At 45.9% G+C, this 27,424-nt stretch overlaps 1 protein-coding gene across 1 annotated transcript; it reads left to right on the forward strand.

The window, feature by feature from the left end:
* Nucleotides 1-1,372: 1,372 nt before the first annotated feature.
* Nucleotides 1,373-3,674, forward strand: LOC144148344 (uncharacterized). The gene is made up of 2 exons (XM_077679895.1): nucleotides 1,373-1,988; nucleotides 2,833-3,674. Exons 1-2 carry the CDS (start codon nucleotides 1,373-1,375, stop codon nucleotides 3,672-3,674), a joined length of 1,458 nt encoding a protein of 485 aa, XP_077536021.1.
* Nucleotides 3,675-27,424: the final 23,750 nt, after the last annotated feature.

The following is a 27,424-nucleotide window of genomic DNA, read 5'->3' on the forward strand; positions in this document are numbered from 1 at the left end:
TTCGCACGCGAGTGCGCTCCGTCACGAGCCCGGCCCCTTCAGCCAGCGCAGCTACAGCCGAGTCTGGTGAGCCTTGCAGGAGCGCACCTTCTCAGCCTCGACCGGGCACCCCTCAGAGAACACGGGGAACCCGCTTCGCCGTACTCCCGAAGCTCCAGATACCGAACTTCTCGTGCGACCGACGCGAAATGGCAAGGGTTCTGGGACCAGTTTGAGTCGAGCTTCGACTCGAACGCGACTTTGCCACGCATCGAGAAGTTTAAGTATCTGCTCTCGTACTTGACTGGTCCCGCCAAGGACGCGATCGAGGGCATCAGGCTGGCCGACGACAATTGAGACTTCGCTGTTAAATTCATTACCAACAGATTTGGGCGGAAAGACCTTCACGTGCACGACCACCTGGACAAATTGCTCGCATTGGAGCCGGGGCAGAATTCGGCCGACACAGACAAATTGCGGGACCTCTACGACAACGGTCACGTTTCGCATAACGGCGTTGGAGGGCCTGGGCGTCTCCCCGGACCAGTACTCCGTCGTGCTCCATCGCGTACTGCTGCGGACCTTGCCGCACGACCTGGGCCTCCTGTACCGGCAAAGGCTGAAGGAGGAGCACCAGGACGTATCTGAGGTGTCCTCGTACCCTTCCGCCAGATCCAAGGAAATCAAGGTGATCCTGGACTTTCTCCGCGTCCACGTGGAGATTCGGGAGGAGAGCTCGCACGCTTATTCGGTTCCGTCCACGAGCCGCGGCTAGGGGAGACAGCAGTCTTCGCCTCCGCGCATCGATCCGCCAACTGCGATGACTCTCGGTACCCAATCGCTGTCTTCGGGGCTACACGGGTGTGAACTTTGCAACGCTCGGGACCATTTCATCGCCTACTGCAGAGCGCCAATCTCGCCCGAGGAGAAACGCAAGCGTCTGCAGGCAAGCAAGTGCTGCTTGAGATGCGGCAAGGGCAATCACTTAGCAAAGCAGTGCAGGTCAGTGAACAGTCTGGTATGCGGCCTTTGTTCACGTCGGCACGTTACGACGCTGTGCGACATCCAACGCCCGGCTGGAAGTTTCGAACCCCCCAGCAGAAGACGAGGTCCCAGTCCCAGCGACAGGGCGACAATCGGCACAGCCAACGCAGTGACGTCCGCTTCGACCAGTGCTGCAGGACGTACGCCAGTACTTCTGCAGACAGGCCGTGCATGGGGCAGCGGTACAAGCCGCCAGCTGCTCGTCCGCTTTTTGTTGGATTCTGGCAGTCAGCGGACCTTCATCCGACGCGATGTGTCCCGCGCACTGGATTGTTCCGTCGAAGGGGTCGGACGTCTTACCATTGCTACTTTCGGAAATACTGGCACGAGCGCACCTGTTTCGTGCAACATGGTCTCCTTGACGCTTAAAAGTCAGAACGATGGCCAGTGCACCACACTCGAGGCCCTAGAAGTCCCCAATACCTGTAACGTCACAAGCCCGCCCGTCAGCGAAGAGATTCTCAAATCGATGGCCGCTAAGTGTCAAGATTTGGCTGATGCCCGGCTTTCGGCCACGTTTCAGGAGCATCAGATAAGCGTGTTGATCGGGTCAGACGCATATTGGAAGGTGGCCACAAGACAAATTTCCTGGATTTCACCCTCGCTAATAGCTGTGGAAACAGTTCTGGGCTGGACTGTGCAAGGTGCCCAACTTGAAAGCCCAAGTACTTCGACCGCGCACTCCAGCACAATGTTTTTATCGCTCGGGGAAGCGCCCCCTGAAGACGCCGCCGCTGACTTTGAATTGTCGTCCATGTGGCGCCTGGAAACAATCGGCATTCAGGGAACATCGGAAAACTTAGGGTTCAATGACCCCGCCATCCACCAGTTCTATCATGGAATTTGCAAAGCAAGCGACCGCTATGAAGTGCCCCTTCTAATTCGAGAGCCAGGGCTCGATGTCTCAGATAACAATTATCGCCTTGCAGAGCAGAGACACTGCATGCAGCCCAAATGCTTCCGCGGTCAGCCAACTTCAAGAGAGCTCCCTCGTAGGCTGGAGACATTATATCATCGCCTTCGACTGAACTCGGCCTACGCCAACAGTTACCTCTTTCGCCTCGGACTGACAACCAACCCGTACTGCGATAACTGTTCCTCGATAGAAACTGTCGAACATATTTTATTAGAATGTGTAGCCTACTTGACACCAAGATCCCGTTTTTTTGAAGATATTGAACCCCTAGATCAAGGCCCGGTAACTTTGAAGACTATCTTAGGACCATGGACTTACCCCTCGAAGCAGCGTACGGCCCTAAAAAGTTTGTTTTATATTTGGAGGACGTTGGCCAAATTTCAAAATTGTAAATTCTTTGACAAATTCTGTGACACAATCTAAAAAGTAGTCCGCCAAGCCCGCCAAGCCACGCTAGTGTTTTTTGTTTGCTTTCGTTTTTTTTTCTGCCCACCTCTCTCAAGGGCCTGTTCTCCTTAGATACCCGACCCCTAGCAGAGAAGCATGGAGGCGATCGCAAACACCGGCAAAACTCTGCTTTTTCAATAAAGAGCCTTCTCTCAGATTTACTGAGGCAATATCACAAGACCATCCGCGCATACTTTGATGAGGGCCATGCGGAACGAGTGAGCTGCGACAAAGAGGATGGAAACCAAACACCTACTATATGCCACACCATGGTGTCATGCGTCGTGATGCTGTGACAACCAAGCTTCCAGTTGTTTTCGACGCGTCGTCCCATGTTCCCTGCCATCCATCCTTGAACAGCGTGCTACTGAAAGGCCCAAAGTTAGACGCAAACTCACTTAAGTTGCTGGTTGAGTTCCGGTGCCATCACGTCGTTCTCGTGGCAGACATAAAGAAAGCGTGCCTGCAGATGGTTATTCGCGAGGAAGATCGGGACGCCTTAAGATTTCTCTGGGTGGAGAACCTTCCGAATAAAGAAGACCCTCTTCCTCAGATAGTCCACTGGCGCATGACAACAGTGCCATTCGGAGCCACGTCTAGCCCATTCTTTCTCGCCGCAACACTTCGTCACCACCTAAAGGAATGTAAAGAGCAGTTCCCAGACACGGTCGCTAAGCTAGTCGACGCGTTTTACGTGGACGACCTTGTCGTCAGAATCGACAACGCTGAGCAAGCCAAGCGTATCTACGCGGAGACGAGGTCTATTTTGGCGGGTGCTGGTATGGAACTGAGGAAATGGGCCTCCAGCCTTTCGTCCCTCCGAAACCAAATCCTTGAAGACAACGTGGCTTTCGAAACGGAAGGAGGGGACCCTTGTAACATGAAGGTGCTCGGCATGCAGTGGGACCGCTCAGACCACAGTGTCGTGCTAAGTGCGGACAATATCGCCATCTTTGTATCCAAAAAGCCAGTGACAAAGAGGACAATGCTCCAGTCGTTCGCGCGGCTCTACGACCCTCTAGGATTTCTGGCCCCTTTCACCGTTCGAGCGAAGATCATTTTCCAAGACTTATGGAAACTGCAGCATCCGTGGGATTCACCACTGCCGACGGCTCAACGCAATGCGTGGAACAGTTGGTGCGGCGAGCTCAGCGACCTAAGACGCATTTGCTTGCCACGGCATGCCTTCACGATGAAGTACACGGAACACGACACTCGAGGGCTCCACGTGTTCACTGACGCAAGCCTGAGAGTTTATGGTCCTGCAGTCTACGTCCGGTCGTTATAATGGGAAACCGGAACGTGGGAAGTGAACCTGCTGCTCAGCAAAGGCTGCATTGCACCGATCAAAACCACCTCTATCCCACGCCTTCAGCTCCTCGCCTGTTTGATAGCTGCCCGACTATTTCATTTCCTGAAATGGCTGCCGTGCCTGTCAGAAGTTCGGTCTTTCTTCTGGACCGATTCGGAAATCGCCCTGCATTGGATTGCGGAAGAACCGAGCCGATGGCCGCCATTCGTGAGAAATCACGTGTCCGAGATAAAACGTCTGACACAAGGCCAAGGGACGTGGGCTCCCCTCCCCCCTCCTCTGTGCAGGTATATACATGGGCCAAGTGAGAGCAGAGGTGGAAGTATACGTAATTAAACAACGCCGCTGATCCACCGAGTTTAAGAAATGTGCCATGCAAAACATCAAATATATTCTCGAAAATTTCAGATTGCGTGTTTCTGCGATCGAAGGAGCATGCACCAATCGCACACAGCCATACAGGAGATTTCTGCACCTTCATTCGAGATTACCTTTCGGCTTCGCCTTGTCCTCCTCTAGAAAACCACCTTATTGTGCAAATAAAGTTACCATTATTATTATTAGTTGGCGGTTATTTTATCTCTGACTCAAGTAAAACACCGTTCAGTGAAAGTATAACAGCACCCGTAAACAAGAGCCTAGTTATACGCTAGGCATGGTAAAATGTTTCGAACATTTGTTTGTTTTTAATTTACGAATCATATACGATCAAAAGTAACCGATCTGCCAGAAATGTTTTGCGTAACATGATATGACCGGCTGACGGCGAGTTAAAATCGGCAGCAGCCACTACGGACATGTAGAGAAGGTGTCCTTGAAGATAGCGGCGGCGGCTTTATTCCGTATCGTCGGCAGTCTTCGCAAGCAACGAAGTGACACAGCAGAAACTAAGGCGTCTTAGAGTGAACCTTTGAAGTTACCCCCACATGACTGACGCTCATCACAATATACCGAAACTGAATTTGGCGCCTCGGCCCGGCGTCCTCTTTTTGCTTAATATTTCATTAATATTTGTTCGTCAAGCATAAATGCTTCAAAAAAACTAATGAAAAGCATATAAATTCGTAAAAAAACTCAGATATTGCCATAAAAGTTGCCTAATTTCGGCTTAGGGCCCTATATTTGTGCCTCATTTTCAAGCAAACTTGTTATCCATATCTTCAACTACTGATCTGGCAACTACAGCGTGGAATCATTGTGGCATCTATATTTAGACACATTTTTGAGCCAGCTTTACCCGCCTGCACAGCAATGGTGGCTGCCATGATGGAATGCGTTGTTTACTAGGTGAATACCCACTACTGCCGCCAACTCTAATAGGCAAAAAGACAGCGGGCAACGCTGTGAGGGTGGCATCATGGCTGCGCCCGGGTGTAGCACGGCTTAAATGCACGGGCTGGCCGGGCAGATTTTCCTCTAGAGTCAGCAGTATTAACTCTACGGCACGGGGGTTGCTTACATCCAGGCAGCAAGTCTTGCCGCCAGGGCAAGTTGAGTCGCTGCAGTAGGGTGCGTTGGCGGGCTCGCACGAGAATTTAAATCGTCTATATTTGCTCAAGCAACCGAAGCAGATGAACATTGCAATTGTTCGCAACGGCGAGAACTGTCTCTTTGTTAGCAGCACAACACCTATCGCCAAAATAAACCGATTAAAACAACACGGCGGCGCTCTCTGCCTGTGATCGCGATGACTGAAGCATCTCTACGGGTAATCGAACGGTATCGGTTTTGTAGCTGCATGCAACCGTCACGTCCTGCTTACTCGTTCTAATTAGCATTAGGCGACGGTTGAAGTGCTGATACACGGAAACAACACAAGACTAACATGGCGAATGCCCGTTTGAGATGATTACCCCAGATGGGGAGTTTATTGTGGACGTGTTAGTATACAAGAAACCGAACGCCATCTCAGAAATGGTGTTATGTCGTTCTAAATCCTTTCTTTTGCTACACAGGATTGGCAACGGTATTACCATGGAGGTTCGTCCACTTTTAAACAGTGCCCAGTGAGTACAATTTTTCCTATAGGTACTTTTCAGTGTACATTACTTATTAAACTCCATTTCCGGCTAGTTTGCGTTTATGGTGTGGGAGAAAGGCGAATTACGCTTCTTTGGAGATGCGGCATTTCAGCCCTGGTTTCACCGCGTGGCCGCACAACTCACCCCTTAGCTTGTTTACTATTTAAGGCACTCACCAGGCATTTCACGATGCAGGACTTATCAGTAACGGTATTCATTTCTGGGTAGCTTATTCCCTCATTCTCCATTTTCCTGCAAAGGAAAGGAGCCTGTTTGGTAATTTAAAATGCTTAGCTGGATAGTTTGAAGGCAAAATGATTTTCAATGAAATTTGTTTTTGATTTTCTCGCATGGCCAAGGGATCAGACTAAATCGTGGTTTATTTCATTTTTTATCACATTTTGTTTATTTTTGTTATTTACGATTAATTTAGATACGCACTATCATCCACATATCGTTCCGCAATCACCTAACCCACAAAAAAGGCTGGTTATGCTGTCTGAATGCGTTCACCAGCGGCCGGTAAAACACGTGCACACGTATTCGTGCCCTGCGAAAGAAAAAAAGACGATACTTCTTAATTTTCAATAGGAACCACATTCCACATTTCGGTAACTTGTATATCTGAGAGAAAGAGAAAAAACTCGAAGCTATTTTCGTAAGAGAAAGATGCTTGAAACATGAAGCTCCCTCAATGAAACTTGAGACAAAGTCCCAACTTTGTCCAAACTTCTTCGACTGTGTCTGAATGGCGCAATGGCATAGACGTTAGCTTCATATCGAAAGGGAACTAGGTTGGATGGCGACCAGAAGAACCGTTTGTTTTTTCTTTAGGAACTTCGCGTTTCAATATCATCACTGTCTCCTTGTACGACACCTATATTGTTAGTAACGTTCATGAATATCCTTGTGAAGCAGGTTGATCCCGTAGCATCGCTTGTAGTGCTGCTTCGCCGCCTGTGTATTCTTTGAGGTGTTAAGGGAGCACAAGTTCGTTATATTAAAGTTTTTTTCTTGAAGACAACTGCGTTGTGTTTGGCTTCATGACGTTATTTCTAATTCGTTCTCCTAAATATATTTGTCTCTGCGCTTCTCTCACTCCAAAGGCGGCATTATTTGTTGTTTTACGGTGGGCTCCTAATGCCAATTGAACCTCTGTCCTCTGATTTAATTCTAGCGCTGATTGAATCTCTGATTTGACACATACAACTTTGTTTGAAACGGAGAGTTCCGGTACCCCCACACCCATCCAAATTCCTCTAACTGCTTCATATTTGTTATATTCCCATAGTGATTCGTCCTTCATGATTGAGGCGTTTCTTTTTCCTTTCATGGTTAATTGCTCCTGGCCAGTTTTTAATGGGGCTCATTTTCGTTTATGCATATGCCTGATATTTGTATCCACTTACCCATGTTATTGTTGCTTTGGAAATGAAAATATAAAAAAATATGAAAAAAAGCAAGTCACCACTGCACTAAGGCGTGTTTTTTAAAAGATACGAGAAGAAGTAATGGGATCGAGAAGTTTTAGGTCTATCCCATTAGCGTTTAATTAAAGAATGCCGTAATTTTATCGTAGGTGAGTGACCATGAGTGTTTCTAACTCTTGAAGGAGCCGTGAAGACAAACTGCAAGTTTGGTCAATTCAAGAGATAACCTCGTTAGATTCAAGCTGACACCACTCTTCAGCTAATCTTCGCCCAAATAACCAGTGTAATTAGGAAAAAAGAAATGCCCATGCGACCCACTAGCTTATTTCCAAGAGAACCTACTATCTCATACCAGCCAGCTCTGCGATTGGCAGATGCCGGGAAAACCAAACGCAAATAGGCCCAATTATAAGATTGCCGAACGAGCAATTTACGCCTAATTTTAAGTCACATTCTTTTTATATTAGTAAGAATGGTGGTAGAAACAGTGAAAATGACGACAGCACATATAAACATAGAAATACCCATGCGTAGTGCTGTTGGTACAACGCACACTATGCCTCATTTGGATTCACAGCACTTCGGGCTTGCAGTTTATTCGGGATTGCGGACGACACTGGCCGGTTGAACCAAGCGACGATGTGTTACGGGACCGTATTTTTCGAGCATTAACACATTTCACGAAACGAATATTGCCTCCATGAATTAAACAACCAGGTTATAATACGTTCACAAACAAACCAAAGGAAAACGGCTTGCCGCGGTGCGGTGGCGCAATCTAGGATGATTTACGGGAAGCAAATCTCCGCTCCCATGGCCGGACATGACTATGGAGGACGAGAGTCGAATCCGGCCGCTCCACGCCAATATTAGCTGAAAGACCTGCTCTTATGATGTCATTGCAAACGTAGTTCAAACACACGTTTTGGCACCAGCACCAGCTTAAAGTGAATATTTTCACAGTGCATAAAGCATATTTTGCTTCTTGACAAGCGCTTGGGGTACTATAGAACACGAAATCGTTCGAAGAACACGAAATCGTTCGAAATCGTTCGAACACGAAGTCCCCTAATTTATGCAGCGGCTTGAATACTACGATTCTACTTTTACCCCAATTTCAGTTTTGTAACACTTAGTGCACATGCAGAACCGTAGATCTTCGATAATACTTTGAAATGTCGGTTTCTTGTTATAATTCTTGACCACATGAAGGTATGAGGAGGAATCATATTTTACCCTGTAGGTATTTTTTTCACACGTTTTTAAATTTTTCTGAGACAGTTCCGATGCCCAACCACAGGTTGTTTTGAGGTTGTAGTTGACAGATTATCTATATTATTAATGGCGGCAGTTTCGTTTTAAAGTTTTCATTTAAAAAATCACTTTTTGTTTATTTTCAGGCCTTTTCTTTCCGCGCGGATTCTTGGACGTTGAAAGACCAGCAGAACAATAGCAGCACGAGATGAATCCCACAAAGAAAGCTTAAGGCGATGTCCGTAGCTGCTTCCAGTGTACTTCTTGCGCCAATCAACGGCGGCGCCGCAGCAGTTGCCTTCCCGATCGGGTGCCGTGGCTAAAGACCACATGTAATGAACTGCCATCGCGATTACACTAACTACTTAGCTCGGGGATGGTTGGCGGGCCGGTTTTTGGACGACATGCACTCCTTCTGCAGCGCGGTACCACTCGAAATTGTCGACGCTCGTCTCGACTGTAGGTGTGCGCAAAGCTACTGGTTACGCGTCTTTCCTAGACAAAAACTTTTGGGAAAGATGAAAACACAGTCCTGCATTTCCACATAAAAAAAAAGATTCCTGAGGGTACAGTGAAATCCGCTGCTAATCTTTGTTCACATGTCGAGCTGACGTGGCGGTTTGAAGGCCAAGCTTTTTATTGCGGGGACAAACTAAAATCCGGGGATCCTGTGTACCCAGATAAATGTTGAAATGTTGAAACAAGATTGCAGGGGATTTGGAAGTAAGGACAGAGGACGTTACTCCTATGATTTCAATTATATCTTTCGCAGGGGGCTACTCCATGAAGCACAGAGAAACAAAAAAAAGGGGTAGCGGCTGCCGGCACTCAGGTCACAGCTTGATCAAAGTGAAAAAACCGGCATTACTCTACTTCGACCTCTCGTCAAATGTCCCTCCAAGGAGCCGGCAGCTTGCTATCAGCTACGCCGCGAGCAGCAACATGAACTATATCATCAACAGGATCTATATGAACTATACGGGAACACAAGGGATGATATACGGAATACAATTAACTCACAATGATCACAGCGTCCCTAAATCTCAGAACGCTGAGAACGTAAAAATTGACCATTCACATTAAAAACGAAGTAGTGCGAAATAAAATAATACTATGTTGCCAATGAAAGTTGAATACACCTTCTGTGCTGGCCTTTCTATTCACAGCGTGTGATGTCTGAATATGTTAAAGGAGCCATGAAGAGACAACGCAAGTTGGTTTTATTCGAAAGATTTCGTGTTTTATAGTGCCCCCAGCGCTTGTCCGGATACAAACGGTGCTTTATTCACTGAGAAATTAAACAATTTAGGTTAAAATTTTGATTTTCCCGCTGAATCGTGCGTTTTCGTGGTCCCAAGTGACATCACGGGAACCGACCGCTCTGCAGCCTAGAGTACTTTCAATCACGCATCCGCCGTACAGGGTAGAGACACGTAACGCTGGCGCCGCCATGTTCGGTTGCTCGCTCGCCGCCGAAGCAAGTCATTGTGTCAAAACCGCGCTAAAATTATCGCCGCAACGCGGTTTACTGAAGAAGTTTGAATCATATTGTCTGTTTCGCGTTGCTAGGTCTCGTGAGAAACGAAAAGAATAACGCTTTGAGCCCGTTGGCCCAATTGCGGCGGCACGGGACCGTTCAAAGGTTGTCTCCACCCTGTACAGCGGTGTTGGTTTGTTCCCGCGTTTCTTTACGTTCCGTAACCTAGATGGCGCCACCATACCGTGGCAAGCGTTTGGTTTGTTTTTGCCCGCATTTAAACCTGGCTTGTTTTTGTTCTGGGAGAAAATATTCGTTCCCTGAAACAGTGCTCGCTCGACAAATGGGGTCACGTAAGACACCGTTGCTTGCGTCAATCGGCCAGTGTCGTCTGAGACAACCCCAAGCCCCGTAGTGCTGTGCAGCTAAACTAAAGCATGCTGTGCGCAGTACGAACAGCAGAACGCATCAGTACTTCTATGTTTACATGTGCTTTCGTAACTTCCACTGTTTGTCCCATCATTCTTATTGCTTTGTAAAGAATGTGCCCTAAATTTAAGCGCAAATCGCTCCTTCGTCTAGTTTGTAAGCTCTACCTAATTTGCGTCTGCTTCTGCCAGCCTCCGCCAATCGCAGAGCTTAGCCCATGTGACATCACAGGTTCTGTTGCGGGAAATGAGCTGGTGGGTCGCATGACCATTCCCGTTTTTCCTAATTATGTAGCTTATTTGAGCGAAGTTTACGTTAAAAGTGGTGTCAGTATGATTCTAACGAGACAATCTTTTGAATGAACCAAACTTGTGTTTTCTCTTCATGGCTCCTTTAAGGCAAGAACATTGCACCTCCATAATTCATTTAGAGTTACGAGTACAAACTGCGTAGAGAATATCGATCACACGGACATTCGATGTCCAAGGTGCTGACCAGAGCCAGAAACCAAAACTGCAGCGGCGCAAATGGTTCAGAGAGGGGCGCGAAACTTAAAACACTTTAAACGTGCCTGGTGTCCGTAACGGCGTCGGCTGAAGGTACTATGCCACACCTCTGCCAATGACAACGCATGATGTTATAGTCATGGTAGTGGAAGACATCAGAACGACCAGAGACGTTTACAGTGCCATGTACCGTAGTGTAGTTTCGAAAAACTGGCTACGCTTGATGCTTGGGCCACCTTGTTATAAACGTAACTTAGTGTTCTTTAGAAAGTGCACCAGCAGGTAAGAAAGACTTCTCACGAGGTATTCGAATTTGTATTTTTAGAAATTGAAATGCTTCCCGCAAATTGAAAAGCTAAAGACATAAACCTCGGCCTTCAGTACTTGCCCAAGAAGTTTAATAATATTGGGGGTATAAGAAAACGTATTTGCGCGAGACGGGGAGCGTGAAGCTGCGGTGGCATTCACTGAAAGGGCATTAGCGTAGGATAGTAAGCGCGAAATTGCCCGCCAGTATATGCAAATAGCAATGCAGGAGAAGAGACGGGGGAGGCCACTCAGAATTGGAGACGCACCCTGTTCCGGTAAAATGCTGTTTACTGAGGCGCGAGACCCTCCAAATGGGCTGTCTGCACGGTGTTCAGAAGTGGGAATTGGAGGACAGCAAAAGTACATAGAAAGTAAAACACTGGCATAAGAGAAGGTCGCAGTAGGCTTGGAATTCTCTAGGTCGTGCGATGACGGAAACTTAAAAATATTACGTGAAATATTTTACAATCGTCTAGTTTTTAGCATGACAGCTGACACCCGTCACTTCGGGCTGTTCCATCAGCGAGTAAAAGGGTCAGGTTGTAAGCCAGGCTTCTTCAGGTTTTATTTTTATACACATGCTAAGCGCTCAAATTTTCGAAATTTTTTTGAAATCGTAGGCGCCATGTGAGGGGGTGTCACAAGCGGGTCTTGTAGTCCTTAGATTGAAATTGTTGTCCTCGCTCCTGTCTTCAGCTTGAGCCAGATGTCCAGTTCTGGGCTGCTTTTCTTTTACCATGTGCGGGGCCCTGACACCTGCGGAATTTCCGCCTGAACCTATTCGAGGCCCACCAGAACCCCAGTTCTGGCAGCCCGGACATGGCCTGCTTTAAATAAAGCTTGATCTCTCTGACTCAATTGTTTCAACCTCCTGCAGTTCCCCACTAAACTTCCCAGACCGACGCACTCACGAACAGTACTAGAATATCCTAGCTAATGCAGGGTTGCTGCGGTAATGTGGTAAAGCAGTCTGTAGGTGTGATCTTAGGAAGAACCTTATTAGTACATTTGGTAACTGGATACAAATTATACACGGCATTGGAGGCGCTTGTTAAGAATGAGAATAAACCCAGCACATAACCTTTTCTTGTGCCTAACGCACACTTCGTACTCTGATTGAAAAGGAGCTAGAGCTTCTGCAGCCCCTTCAGCCGAATCAATTTTTTGTTTCTTGAATGGCCAATACATCAGGCTTGCAACCCCGCATTAAGTGGAAAAGCTGGCCTTGACGCCTCTTCTTACATAAGCCATGGACATACAACGTTCTAAACTTAAAGAGTGCCCACCATGACACCCTGCAGCAGTGTAGTAGCGTCTCCACCTCGCCTACCCACAGTTTCATTGGGATGTGGAGGGCGGGCAGCAGGACGACGACCAGTATTTGCACATTCCGCAGCCAGGGAGGCAGCCAAAGCTACCCCTGATGATGATGCAGGGTCGGCAACTAGGGGACCCTCTGAGCTTATGAGGGCTGTATCAGAGGGGGATGTGGCACCCGGCGCCAAACTCGTCGATAGCACCGCCTAAGCAGCAGGAGCAGGATTCGAAGCATCCCTAACAAAGAACTTCTTCACCGGCTGTATCTCCATGACCTCTTGGTTTCCACCCGAAGCCTCCACTTCATCAAGGGGCGCAGGTCCCTTTTTGGTGCCGATGTCAAGTTCCATTTCTTCATTCTCCGTCGACGGTGGTCGATCCACCAAAGGTGAGGACTAAGTCCATGTTGCAGACAAGACCGCAACGTTAGGGCCCCTCCTTGATCGTCAGGCGGTACCAAACACGACGCATCCTCTGTGGACACTGCAGGAGCCCTACAATCTCACCGCTGCTCCGCAACAGCTTCCCCTGAAGAATCCACGACCTCACTTGCATCCATGATGTGATATGCAACAGCGTTATCTTCCTCTTCCCGACCCGAACGAAAGTTCTCTGCGTAGGTTTGCACACACGATGATGACAAGTGGCCATAACGGAGGCGTTTTTTGCAACGCCGAATCTTGCACTGCCTTCTTACGTGGCCTACCCTATCGCAGCACAAGCAGAGTGGCTGACGCCCAGGAATCAAGATGAAACACTGTTGAAAGTAGATGTGCAGTAGGGTCGGTCGCGAGTTGACTGAGACTCCATCCTTCAGCGTGAATGACACATCTCCTTTGGTCGTCTGCCGAGCCTCCATGCCATCACAACGCCACATTTCTCTTGTGATAGACTGAACCGTGCCCTACGATTCCTGCGCTTCTACAATTCGCCGTTGCTACACATGCGGGGAAAGCCAAAGAAGCTTCAATTTTATATTCCTGCTTTCAGGATAAATGACCACGCACTTGAGGCCTTTGACAGCAAGTTAACCTCGCTCTACTAGCTTTTGTTTCGCGGCACCATTTACGCATGGGACAAGGCAGAAGCGACTCATCTGATGTTGCTCATCTCTACATGGTCAAACCAGTTTGAGAAACGGAGACAAGAACAAGAACCCCTTCACGAGGAAGTTTCGCTTTCAACCATCACCATCCATAGACGAAGGGTGCAAGATTTTTATATATACCTCCATGTTGCAATATATGTACTTCTGCGTCCTAGCCATTGTGGTATGGTGCCCGTAATAAAAAAGAAACCAAAGGAGACAAAGACCAGCGCAAGGTGTGGCCGTGGATAATCACATTGTGTATTGGGAAGCAACGACCGGAACAAGGAAGACGAGGAACAAGAAGGGGGGTCAGAAGATGGGTTGACCGGCGGGCGCGATTTTCGAGGCGATTCTGAGGGTTCCGGAAGCCTGTCGTCAGGACGGCGACGACCCAGGTGTTCTGTGACAGTTGGCATAGACCCTCGAGACACCACGTCACCAGTGGCGACGCCGCGCGGTGGCCCTGTGTTCTATGGACGGTGCCACATCTTGCCCTGGGCCTCTCCTTACTTGACCCCTGCACCTTGATCCGGGCTGTGTCTTCTGAAGACGTCTGCGTCACTCGCGGTTTCAATCTTCGCAACGACATTGCCGTGCATCGACCACGTGAGACTCTTTCTAGTCAGTAGAACCTTCAATCATATTTTTGTATGGGGGCCTATTTGTAACCCGTTACGCTAGTTTGGTTCCATCGAAGTGTCACTTGTAGCTTTTGTTAAGTGTACGCCTCGTGGTTAGCTTCTGCCCTTGTCCAACTTGCCGTCCTGCATAAATGCTCGTTTCCCTTGTCCGTCGAACCGGTGTCGCAATTTCGTGCTCCTGGCATCTACTTCCGCGTCGTAAGATCTGGCTGACATCTACATCATCACAGCAATACACCGTCCGCAGTAAGAAGTCAAACAAGCAATAACAATTTGGAATGCCGAATCCCCGAACTTGGGCAGGTCGCTCTCTATAAAGCCGCCCTTGGCACAAACAGCAAGGCCTAGAAATGGGACTAGGAGACGCCAGCTATCATAACCGGAATTCTGATTTTAGTGCCGATATAACGATGTTGTTAGTGCCCTATAATAATTAATTGTGTGACTCGGTCTTGACGTGGCTCGTGCCTAGTGGTGCGTGGCGTAAATGACATTTGTTAAAAAAATAACATGCGTATTCTAAGTTCGTCTAAAAGAGATTGATGTGCCAATCCCTTCCCACTTCGTGCGGCGACAAGTAATTAACGTTTTGGGGCATCCATTTCTTAGTCGGAGATAAAACGATGTTACAAAGGGGCGTTGTCCAGATAACTTCACTCATAAACATACATGAGTGAGGGGAATTTACAGGAAAGAAATATTTCGACAAAGTATTTGATAATTACTACTCTAAACAAATAAATGTACTGTGGTGAGAAGAAACAGTATTTATTTCATTCCACGGGCTGCACGAATCCCTGAAGAACCTGTAGGTCATTTGCCTCCTCCAAAGCGCCCCCCCCTCAGCCGCTGAATGCAAACAAGCTTCTCACACGAGCGGGCGTAGCTAAGATGTCGGGCTCTCGTGCAGCTCGTTTGGGGCCGAGGTTCCATTCCTAGCTGTGCCAGTAACAATATTTAGCTCGGTTGGAAGTTTCTTGTCGCGCACGCCAAGATGAAATCGTTGGCTGGTAGAAGTAAAAGCTTTGCTGTAAAAGTACTCTTTCGTAATGGACTTTTTGTTCCATCCATGGCGGTGCTGGTACCTTTAGCCTGGTTGGGAGTTTCTTGTCCTGCACGCCACGATGAAACCGCAGGCTGGTAGGTAAAAGCTTTGTTTGTAATGTAGTGGACCTTGTCTGTTATTTAAAATCTGATAGGCTCTTGGAGTTAATTGGAAACAGGTGAACGCAATTCATATAACTGAAGGAGATAAGTAATCAATATGATGGAGAAAGATTGTTTTCAGCCGACATGCGCTGAGTTGTACGTGATCCATTCATTTTATACATTTCGGTACACTGGACGAAAATATACGCAAAACTGCATTAGAGTTCCTTTTTTCTCTTGAGTAGTTCTGAAACACTTTGTTTTAGTTTAGCGCTGCAAAAAGAACTTTAATAAGTACTTGCAATATACTTAAAAATAAACTTCTAAATTTGACCAAAACTATAGTTTGCTAAACCACTAAAAGTTGCGGTTTTTAATAATAAGTTTATTTTGTTAGCTACACGCTCAAAATTATCAGTCTAGACCATCCAATATTCTGGTGCAACGAATACGAATACCATCGAATATCATCGAATACGTAAAATATTCTGCTAGAATTTAGGTAACAAAATATTTCTTTGTGCACTAAGGCTGCAACCAACGTTCATATTCTTGTTTTTCACTATAAGCTGGCTCACTTAGTCTGAAATGTTTCTGAAACAAACGAAACAGTAATAGAGACTTCTCTACGGTTTTTATAAGTTATAAACAAACTTCCCGCTGTGAAGATTCACACTTTGGTATGAAAAAAAAATCGATTTTCTCTGTTGCACATACGCGGGGGTTCAGTAATCCAGTATCGCGCCTTAGAAGAAGAATGCAAAATCTAGGGTGCTTTTTCTTTTTTCTTCACAACTACATATAGTGGCCATATCAGCACAACATAATGACAAGCGTGGAAATACCGGTTTGCGAGCGTTTCCTTAGTGGGTTTGAGACAGGTTATAGCGACCATTACAATCTAGAGAAAAAAATGCAATTGTGCGCCCCGCAGCTGCCGTTGCCCTCTATGGCGCATGCAGTGAGGATACCCACATAGATCTATCGAGGTTGGTATCTTTAGCGCGCCCCGAAATACCGATACCCGCGCATTAATGTTTTTAAGCGCCATAACAACAACAATTACAACGGCTGGGATACAACCCGCGGTATGGGAGCAGCGGCACAACGTCCTAGCTATACAGATACTATTTTTCGGTATTTATTGTTGCCGCTGATCAAATACAACAGATAGAATCGTAATTCGGCATCATCAATGCAGGAAACCCCACTACGAGCCAACAACGATCAGGCAATCTAAGACAACATCGACAAGAACATGATGGACGAGTTTCGGCGCCTCGAGAACCACCGTCTACTCAACGTCACATAACAGTACTTGCTTGCGTTTGCCATCGGTGTGGACCCGGACGCGGAATTCACTCTGGCACTACTAAGCACCCGATCACTTACCATAACGGCAACACAATGGAACCACACGGAAGCCCATGATGCTTCGTATCCTCATAACGGTTCCCCACGGGAAGATGGTGTAATTTTTTATCGACTCACGCACCACGGCTTCGCGTTGCATCAATTCTAAGCTACGCATGCTGCTGTTGTTGCTGTTTGAGGAAAGAACATACGAAGTTTGAGGAAAAAGTGTCTCATCTAATTATGGGGCACTGTATTGTTAGAGGCTTTATAGCATTAAATATTAATAACTAATAAAAAACTTCAAAGTGAGGGTAATTATTGCAAATTATATAAATGATGACGACTATTTTCAATTAGGCGTTGCAGGGGAGAGCAAACCTCTGGGCGACTGAACCTCATCTCAGAAGCCTCAAATGAACGTAATGCAAGCTATCACATGACAAATCCAAGCTCCACGGTTTCACCTAAATGATCTGGCACCTGCATCAAGTAACACTTCGACATTATAGTACTGAATGTTTGACTGGCTCAACTTCATTGCAGTAAAAAAACTAAAAGGAACGACTTTTTTCATAAGCGAAGATTTTTCGCTGGGGACGCGACAGGCTAGGCGCAAATTGGCGGGGTTTGCCAAGACCCAAAACAAGCCATTCATAGTAAAAGTTGACCACCAGCTCATTGACAAAAAAATTTACGTCTATGACATCAACACTGATGCAGTTGTACTAAGAAGGAGATAGCTAGATCTGAACAACTGCATGCAAGAATCGAATGAAATTTCACTTCAAACCATTCCAACATTATCGATATCATCTACTAATATACGTAGTCTAATGCCGAAACGGGATCTAGTGTGTTTGTTCCTAGATGACAGAGAACGCGACATTCGTGCCCTTACCGAAAAATGGCTTTACCCTGAGATCACTGATAATGAAATTTTTCCTGATCATAATGACTTCCACATTTACCGAAACGATCATAAAAATCGACGTGGCGGAGGTGTACTTCTTGCAATAAAAGGACTGTGCAATCATATGCAATAAATGTACACTCTGACATAAAAACTATCTGGGTAGCATGTGTTACCAACTTCACCACCTTACTTATCGGCAATTGCTACCGTCCACCTGATTATAGCCATTCATTTGTTGACGACTTGCGCAGTAGCTTAACCGACGCCACAAAGTTATGTCGCTCCGGTGCCATTTACATTTTCGGTGACTTCAATTTTCCCGCAATAGATAGTTGTCTCGCTCTTGCCACTCTTCCACGGAATTCATCAATCTTGCCTTAGATTTTAACCTATTTCAGATAGTGAATCAACGTACGCGCGGTTCTTACATCCTATACCTAATTCTTACGACGGCTCCTGAAACGGTAGGTCCCGTTCTGCACATAGATGGTTTCAGCAATCACAGCCTCCTTCAAGTAACCCTCAATATTCCGCTACCGTTCTTCGGTACTGACAACAAAAAAATTCGCGATTATAGCAAAGCCAATTACAACCAAATTAACGCCGAACTGGAAACATTTTACACTTACACATTCCTACCATTTTTCGACCATCGTTCAGTAAATGATAACTGGGTGCTGTACAGAGATAAATTATGTGCTTTTGCTAATCAGTATGTGCCGCTCCTCAAAGTAAAAAATGATAAATCGAACCCCTGGTTCACGAAATCTCTCCGGCAGCTTAGGAATAAAAAGAAACCTTTATACCACGCAGCTAAATGCCATGACACGCCTTCTGCATGGCAAGCATATAGAAACTTCATGAAAAACTACTGTTCCTCCGTACAGGCTGCTAAACATAAATATTACTCTGTCGATTGACCGTCCGTTTTGAAATCAAATTCTAAAAAGTTCTGGTCCGTTATTTCCCCTGAACATGATGGCCAAGAAATATCCCTGCTAGACGATGACTATGTTCCCCTCTCAGATAGTCATTGCACATCAGCATTTAACCCATTTTCTCATCTCTTTTCACACTTGAAAACCATTCTGACGTACCATACGTTCCAGAACTTGACACCGCATACACGGAACCAATTGAAATAACTGCCGAAGGTATTTCACATCTAGTTAATAACCTCAAGCTCTCCACTTCAGCAGGTATGGACAATATAAATTCTAAAATTCCTAAAGACAACGCCTCTGTTTCTGTTAACATTTTGTATCACCTTTTCAAGTAATCCTTATCGACAGGTCAACTCCCCTCCTACTGGAAATTTGGTAAGATAGTGCGTTTTTACATCTGGTAGTAAGCATTCACCCGAAAGTTACCATCCAATTTCTCTAACTTGTTTCTGCTGCAAAATGCTTGGACATATAATTGGTTAGCATGTTTTCCGACACTTAGAATCTAACAAGTTCTTATTTCACAACCAACACGGATTTAGGAAAGGTTTCTCTTGCGAAACGCAGCTGCTAGAACTAACAACATAATTGCACTCCAACATGAACAATAACCTTCAGACCGCCTGTATTTTTCTTCATTTTTCCGAAGACTTCGATAGTGTAGCGCATTACCGTCTAATTTCTAAATTATCTGCCCTCCGATTGGACTCTTTAACCCTATCTTGGCTTCGTAACTTTCTTTTATTTCGACAGCAGTTCACTGTAATTAACAATTATCCCTCCTCTCTTCCCCCGCAACTTCTGGTGTACCACAAGGGTGTGTTCTCGGCCCTCTATTGTTCTTAATCGATATAAATGGTCTGGCAAGTAACGTTTCATCCTGCATGCGAATTTTTACAGACAATTGCGTAATTTATCGTCCTATATCCTCCCCCTACGACCACTTAGCACTGCAAAACGACCTTCATCAAATTAATGACTGGTGTAAAAAGTGGCTGATGTCACTGAATAGGGAAAATGCAAACTAATCTCCTTTACGCGCAAGCAAAACATTTCTAACTATCGCTATACTATCAATAACCAACCACTGTCACAGGCATCTTCCTTGGTACCTCGGAATCTATTTCACTCCCACTCTCTCCTGGCCTCACCACATTGCCACCATAAGCGCAAAAGCTTCCAAATCTTTAGGATATCTTCGCCGTAATTTACACAGCTGTCCACCTCACGTCCGTCAACTAGCGTATCAAACCTTCGTCCGCCCACAGCTAGAATTTGCCGCTTCTATATGGTTCCCTCTCCACAACTACTTAATTAATATGCTAGAAGCGATTCAGAATAGGGCGGCCCGTTTCATTTCACGCAATCTTGACTACCAGAGCAGCGTAATTCAAATTAAGCACAACCTTTCACTTCAACCGTTCAGCACTCGCCGCGACATTTCCCTTCTCTGCCTCTTTCACAAATACGTATACAGCAATATACCAACCCAACTTCACCTTGATGTTCCTTCCATTACTTCACCTAGGTTCCATAATCACCTCAGTTTCACGCGGTTATATGGCTCAACTGATTCGTTCAACTCATCTGCTCTTCCTCGCGCCATACGCTTGTGGAATGATCTTCCAGACAACATCGCATCAGTATCAGACAACAATACTTTCCGTCAATTACTGCTCATTCTCTTTTTACAATAAGGTCTTACCACTATTTTCCATGTCCTGTATCCCCTTTTTAATCTTCCAATTTTTGTTTCTCTGCTGGAAGGCAAAAACAATCTGTCTTTGCGTGTGCTTTCTATTTTTCTTTCTTTTTTTGCCAGTGTCGCACTTTGTGCCGGAGTACAATCATTTTATGCTGGAAATGTCTCTTTGCGTGCGCGAGTATGTTCTGCGTTTTTTCCTGTTATCTTTCTCTTGTGCATACTAGAGACTGCAGAAACTGATTGCTGGACTTCGTCTGCGCATATTTGGGTATCTTTGGTTATTCACCTGTTTACCTACTAGCGTGTTAGCGTTCAGTATACTTGCAATGTTTGTTGCCAGTTTACGTCTGTGCGATATGATACTCACTTTTCCTTTTCTTGTCATCGTTTTCGAACTTGCACGTGTATTGCGAACCTTGTCATCATAAGTTGTTCTGGTGTATTTTTAACTCGTGATTTTGTGATGAATGATCTGTTAATCTTTCCTTTGTTACCCCCCTTACTCAATGCCCTGAACAGGAGCCTGTAAGGTATTTTAAATAAATAAAGTACACTGAGGTGCTGCAGCAAGACGATAGCCATGGAGGCACGCGTCTCGCTGGGAAAGTCGACAGAGAAAAGCCTTTAGTACGACCTCTAGGTTGCGCGAGGGGGACCAGTCGGAATGGCACGGGGAATTGTGACTTTGTACTTACGTTCTTTGCGGGCAGTATGATCTGGGCCACTGGGGCCTAACAAATGCACCTGGCTCAAGAATACCAGCAGACTCATGTTTTTTAACCCCTGAATCATAGTCACTCAGAAAGGTTTGCATGGTTAGTATTGGAAGCGTATTAAGCAGAGACGCAACTCACGCGTCAGGATACAGTATAGCATTCGCTGAAAACTTCGGTAGCCCTATGCAGCAAAGAAGAGGCTGTTTCTCCATAAGAACGAAACGGTGAAGATCATACGCGGGAGACCCAGAGAATAACACACAATAGGTCTTTGAATTGCGGCGAGCGTTCATTTTATATGCTATCAGAACAACATCTTTGCATATTGCCTTCTTCCTATGGCGTAGCGTGCCCTAATTTCTTCTCAGTGTTACTATTAGTTGATCGGCACATGCCTAAGTTAGTCTAAGGAAGCGAAGATAAGGTTTAGCGGTAATGCACTTCGGTACACGCCTAATATCTAAGCTTCTGATTGGGATGCTCAAATTACTCTTTTCAGACTTCATGTTTTTGAAACTGTATCGTGTTCGTAGTATCGGGCGAGGAGACCAGTAGCTCAGCAAGGAGTACCAACCAGTCGTGTACTCAGTCGGTTATATAGCTGCGACGGCAGCGAGGGGAGGGAGAGCTGGGCAACGAAGTGAAAACTGCTATCGGCGCACATGGGCCATCATTTCTTCATACAACTGACAAACTTGTCATCGAAAATAAGATAACGAACTTGCTGAAAGTCTTTGTCGTAGCGAACGCGTTGCGACTGCCTCCAGGCTATGTGATTAACCGGCAGATTGCAGGCAATGTGAATGGGTCTCCCGGAGGCCCTTTTTGTTTGGTTGCATCAGGAATCTACAGACTTGAGTGGTCTACGTCACCGGCCAATGCCCCGCACGCGTAGATTGCCGGTTCGGGGTTTTCGATTGTTTGCTTTGTGGTATCCGGTGTCGTGCCAGCGTCTTCCAGATTTCTCTTGTAGTCACTCTCCCTGGTTCAGCGTTCATCCGTTCGAAGCAAATATTGTTGATTGTGCCTCAGCTCTCTCTGGCTGCCAGTTCGGGCAAGATACGAATGAGGGGCGGCTTTCTTGAGCACCGTTGCCTTGCGTGACCAATTACCCGTCTTGACTCTAACAACGTTTCCGGCTTCGAAAGACAAGATTATCCTACCCATAAGCGTTGAACTCGGGAACAGTTGTCCGCAGACGGCGGCCTTGAAGCAGCTCTCCGGGAGACCGTCCGTCTTGTACTTAATCTCTACTGGAACTTAATCTCTACTCACCATAATCTCTGCTCAAACTGTACCAATTGGTCTGAAACAAGCCTTAGTTAGACCGATGTTCAAAATGGGTGAAAAAAACAACGTCAAAAATTGTAGCGGTATTTCAATACTACCAACCATAGCTTTGATACTGGAAAATCATGTTTTTTTAGTATTACTTAGTTTCTTTCAAACTCGTGATGTCTTTTCACCTAACCAGTTCAATTTTGTATGTGGTCGAAGCACGCAAAAAGCTTTAGAAGAAGTTTCTGATTTCCTCAATGAAGCCGTCAACCAAAATAAATTCGCTTGTGCTTTCTTTTTAGATGCCACCAAGGCATTCAATTGTGTTCATCATAGGATATTGTGCGACAAACTGTACGAATATAGAATTGGTGGTCCATTTCTTTCTTCTCTTGCCAATTATCTTGCTCACAGATCTCAGACAGTTGTCAATGGAAAAGTTAGAAAAGCACAAATTCGTTTGTGTAGTGGAGGGCCACAAGGGTCTATTCTTGCACCTTTTGTAAAAATCGCGATGTTTTTCAAAATGTCAATTTTTTGTTTTCCACTTTGTTACATGTGGAAATTATTGGACATCATTGCACTAAAAAAGTTTGCCTACACAGTTTCTTTCAGAAGATACAATGAAAAATGTAAATCCACCCGACGTGTACAAGACCGAAACTGAAACTGCCAGTTTCTTGTGCAAGACAAAATTGCACTGGCCTGCCCTTCTTAGGGCTCTATTCTCTACTGCACAAATTGCCAGCAATTCTGGCAATTTGCCGGAAGTCTTTTCTGATTGCCTTTCAATTTTGCTCACGTGCTTCCGGTTGACAAAGCGGTTGTGTGTGCTGTCGTCATTTTGACGTTTCATGTTTTTTACGTACACTAGTTCTTAAGTTTGCCTTATTTCTCGTAAATAAAGGCGCATAATTCTTGGCTGGCAGGCAAAAGCCAGACTAAATGCAGCGGACATGACAACGTAAGCCTGTCTTTGCTATTCAACAACAATACTGCTTGTGATACACACCCCCTCTGTTAGTGGCTGAGAACACGTGACGTAATTTAAACAGTTGGCGGGAACAATTACGTCATGCATTGGCAACTTTAGCCTGCGTAAAAGTGACGTAATGCTACGTAACAGCTTGAAAATTGCGGCTGTTTTTGTCGCAAAATACAAGCAAAATAGGGCAAAAAATTGCCCCGGCTTGCGGCGCCGCGAAATGTGCGGCAAGTTGCAGCCGGCGCACTTTCGCATGCGCGCTGTTTAAAGCATGTTATACAAACAAATTATAGTTTCAACTGCTTCCAAGTCAGCGATTATGGAGCATACAAATAACGTGCAGTATTTTGCTTTTATGTTTGGCAATAAAATAAAAATTATTTGTTTGGCGTAACCCCAACATAAGAGGGAAGTACGAGCCTCTCCATGACAAAGAGAACCCAATGCATGGCATTTGTCCACACTCGTCCTAGTAAGCTGTAGGGTCACATGATCGAACTCAAGAGAAAAATAACAAAGAAAAGTGACTATTTGGTTCATTACAGCGCTGATTGAAGTCGAGCTTGACGAATGAGTGAATAGGCGACATCGGTGCGCTCCGCAATTATCAGGCATAGCGCTTCGCTGCTTTTATATGCCATAGAAGCGATGGTCGCGGCCGTCTTTTTCTGTGATCACGCCATAAACTTGTAACATAGCAGTATACCATGGCGTGGCGGCGGTGGCGGCAGGGAAGGTGATAACGCAGCAAAGCTTGCATTGAAGCAGAGAGCCCAGCTATGTTACTAAACGCGATTGAAATAAATAAATAGATACGGTAAAAAAAATTGTGTGATATTCTTTAGCTCGACATCCGCCTTTCGCTCGCTTTCGGATCAACGTTACTCGATCGCCTTGTGGTGTTGACGCCACATTTTACCTCCAGAAATGTGTTCTTCTTGTCAGCCTCAGCTACCGTCTTAATTTTTATAAAACATGCCAAGTGTTTTTATATATGTCTTGAACAATATTTGATACCTTGGTAGCAATCTTTATGAGTGACTCGTCAAATTACACTGCTTGTCGTCATAGCTATAGGTGCAGCTCGTCACTGATTGCTTACGTCGTGCTTAGGCAAAAAAAACATGGGCGAATTGACGGCAATTTCTGCAGTCGAGAATAGGGCCCTTACTCTGTTATTTACCAATCGTTTTGGTTTGGTTCCGTAGCATCGCTTCTAGATGTCATTTTGGTTCCGTAGCATCGCTTGATGATGTCATCAAAAATCGCTATACAGGCAAATCTCAATATTACGAATCACGCGGAACCGCCAAAAATTATTCTTTATTTTAAAATATTGCCGTGAACCATGCATTGGGTTTGTTTATTACAGCAAAGCTGTAAATGGCTAGGATCCAGCAGATCGTCTCCGGTCCCAGAGCGATGTAGACAGAAATCACTAGCGAGCGTAGCGCCACGTTGCGGAGCTTACTCAAATCCCCGGAATCGTAAAACTGCGCGCCACACCCCCGGGGCATGGAAAAAATCATACAAAATTAAAAAGGTCCTAGGGCCTTCATACAGCATGCGCCGTGATTGCCATACCCGCGCTATAATAAATTTATACCCGCGATTCCTGTGTGTTTTGTAGCGTAAGCTACACTGGCCGAGGTTGAGCAGTTTCGCGTGTGCCGTGAAGGGCCGTTCTGCGCAAGCGCGAGGGGCATTGGATTGGATTAACTTGGCTTGGCTTGGCTTGGCTTGGCTTGGCGTGGCTTGGATTGGATTTGGATTGGATTGCAATAAAGTGGATTATTGGATTGTGTTGTGTCATAGGCGCGGCAGACGCACTGGCGCCGGCGCGTGCCCAGGTGTGCGCCTCAATTGCGCAGTAGGGTCATTCCATGCCAAACGTCCCAGCCGTAAAATCGACCATCACGGATTTGCTCAGTAAAAATTGTGGGTCATCCTCGCATGGCCCACAATGCTCCCTGAAAGTGTTTTTGTGCAAAAAAAATTTGTTCTTTTTCTAGCGCCCCTTTTACCTCCAGGGTATAAAGCAAACTTACGTCTGTGAAAAAATTCATGAAAAAGTAACTTCTCTTACAATAGCCACCATTTTTTGTGAACATCATGTTGAAGCGCAGGGCTGCTCATTGGCGCATTTTTAAAATATTTTACCTTTTTTTTGCTGTGATTACGCCATTCAGAATATACACGATGTCGAGCATTTTCAAACATTTTTAGCAAATACGAGCACATTCTCTCAGCCAATGAAGCATTTTTACCTGTATCTCAGCATTGTGGAAAATTGGTAAAAACTATATTTACACTGAAAAAAGGCGAAATGTGCGAGAAAACGTCTGTCAAACTTGGAAAAATCTCCTTTCTGGCCCATATTCACGTTGAAATTGCGCATTGTTGTGCTCGTAGTAAAAATATCAAATACAAGCCATTCACTAGTACAAATTATCGCAGTTTATTTCAGAAAGTTTAATCAGAACAGTTTTTGTTTTAACAGAGAAAACAATTTTTCAATTTGTACAGTGACACTACTTCACCCAGTTGTTCCACAGAGCGTCTTCTCTACACGGCATGCACCTGCCTGCATGAAAGAGGCGCGAGCCAGAGTGTTCGCGCTACAAGAATACCTTTCGCCGCAATGGTATTTGTAGAGTCAGTACAGGAAAGAGGGATAATTCGCGTGTTAGGGGGAGCAGTACAATGTGGACTCACGAACCCCAATTGCCCCACCCCAGAGAAGTGCAACTGCGAGCCGTAATTGTACAGCCTCCCGCTCAAATGTAAGAGACAGTACATTGGGCAGACCGAGCGTTGCCTGAATGATCGGTTACGCGCGCACTCCAATAATATAAAATCTGGCACTGGTGGTTTCTTGTCGGCACTTTGTTTGATATGCGGCTGTAAGCCTATCTTTGAGAAGTGTGCAATTATTTCTCGTAGTCATACGCAACTTTTGCGAGGAATCACTTAAGCTGAGGCGATAGCAAGACTCGGTGATAAGTGTGTTAGCATGCGCTTCTTTGCTCTTACCAAAAAATAATTGGTTTTCTTGCGGCTGCATCAGCGAACGTTTAATCTCCCTTATTGCTTGCGCATGCGCGATCGTCCATTGCAAAGTGTATAAAGTTGACACAGTGGCAATAAAAAGTAGTTGGAAGCTAGCGCCGTGTGTGTCTGTCCTCACTCCGTCCGTGCCCTACTTTTTAGCGCAATCATTTTATTTTACAATCAGGCACTGCCTGCTGTTTGACCGGACACGGCCACCACAGAACAGGGGGGATTTCGGCTTCCTTGTCGCTCGTCAAGGTGTTAATGCATGGTGAAGAAAGAAAATCCCAAAAACCTCTTAAGAATCTAATTGTCATGCCAAGCCCAAGTCAAAAACGGGGGTCTTCCGATGAACCCCCTTGACGACATGGCTGAAAAGGCGCAGTTTCCTCTCCAGGATACTTACTGAGAAACTCTATGGAATACACAAACCTCAAACGGTTTGCTGAAAAGTGTCCTAAGATTTTCACCGGTAAACGGAAACTCTAGCTCGGTAGCACCGTTGTAACGCAAACACAGTAACGATGTGCTACAACTGTCGAATAACACGAATTTTATTCAATGTGTTAATCATTTGTTCTGTCAGTCACTAGAAAATGGCTTCAAGACCCCACTACAATGTAGCACCTTCCCACCGACCATCTCACGCACCGCTTTCGAAACCTAGCCCTCACTCATTACGGAGTGAGTAAGGGCAAAACTTTATTACGGAGAAGAAAACCGAACCTTTACTACACAGTAGGCCTGTTGGAGTTTCCCCTCCTGGCCACCCGGTGGCTAGTACAGGCAAGAGGCGGTCAATCGTCTTTTTCGAGTAGCCATACGTCACTTTTGGCGTTCCCAGATTCTCATCGGTTTTTTCGTGTAGAGCCTTCTGAGGTTCCAAGTGGGGTGCTCTAACCGCCTGGAGGTCTTAGGTCTGGCAGCCCGCTGGTGCCGCTGTGGAAGCTATGAGCCTAGGTTTCTAGCGACGACGGAATGAGATGGAGTCATGCGGCGCGTCCAGTTACAACGCTACACTGCGGAGCTTTTCAAGCGAAGCCTTTATCGGCCGTCTTGCGGCGTCAATGGAGACGAACGCCGAAACGCCTTGCGATGACCCCACCTCATACACACGCTCCACTCGTGATGAGGATAGTGATGCCCTTGAATTCT

Source organism: Haemaphysalis longicornis, unplaced genomic scaffold (assembly GCF_048455015.1).
Source record: "Haemaphysalis longicornis isolate Haplotype H1 unplaced genomic scaffold, Haemaphysalis longicornis Haplotype H1 scaffold_8, whole genome shotgun sequence".
Classification (NCBI taxonomy): Eukaryota; Metazoa; Arthropoda; class Arachnida; order Ixodida; family Ixodidae; genus Haemaphysalis; species Haemaphysalis longicornis.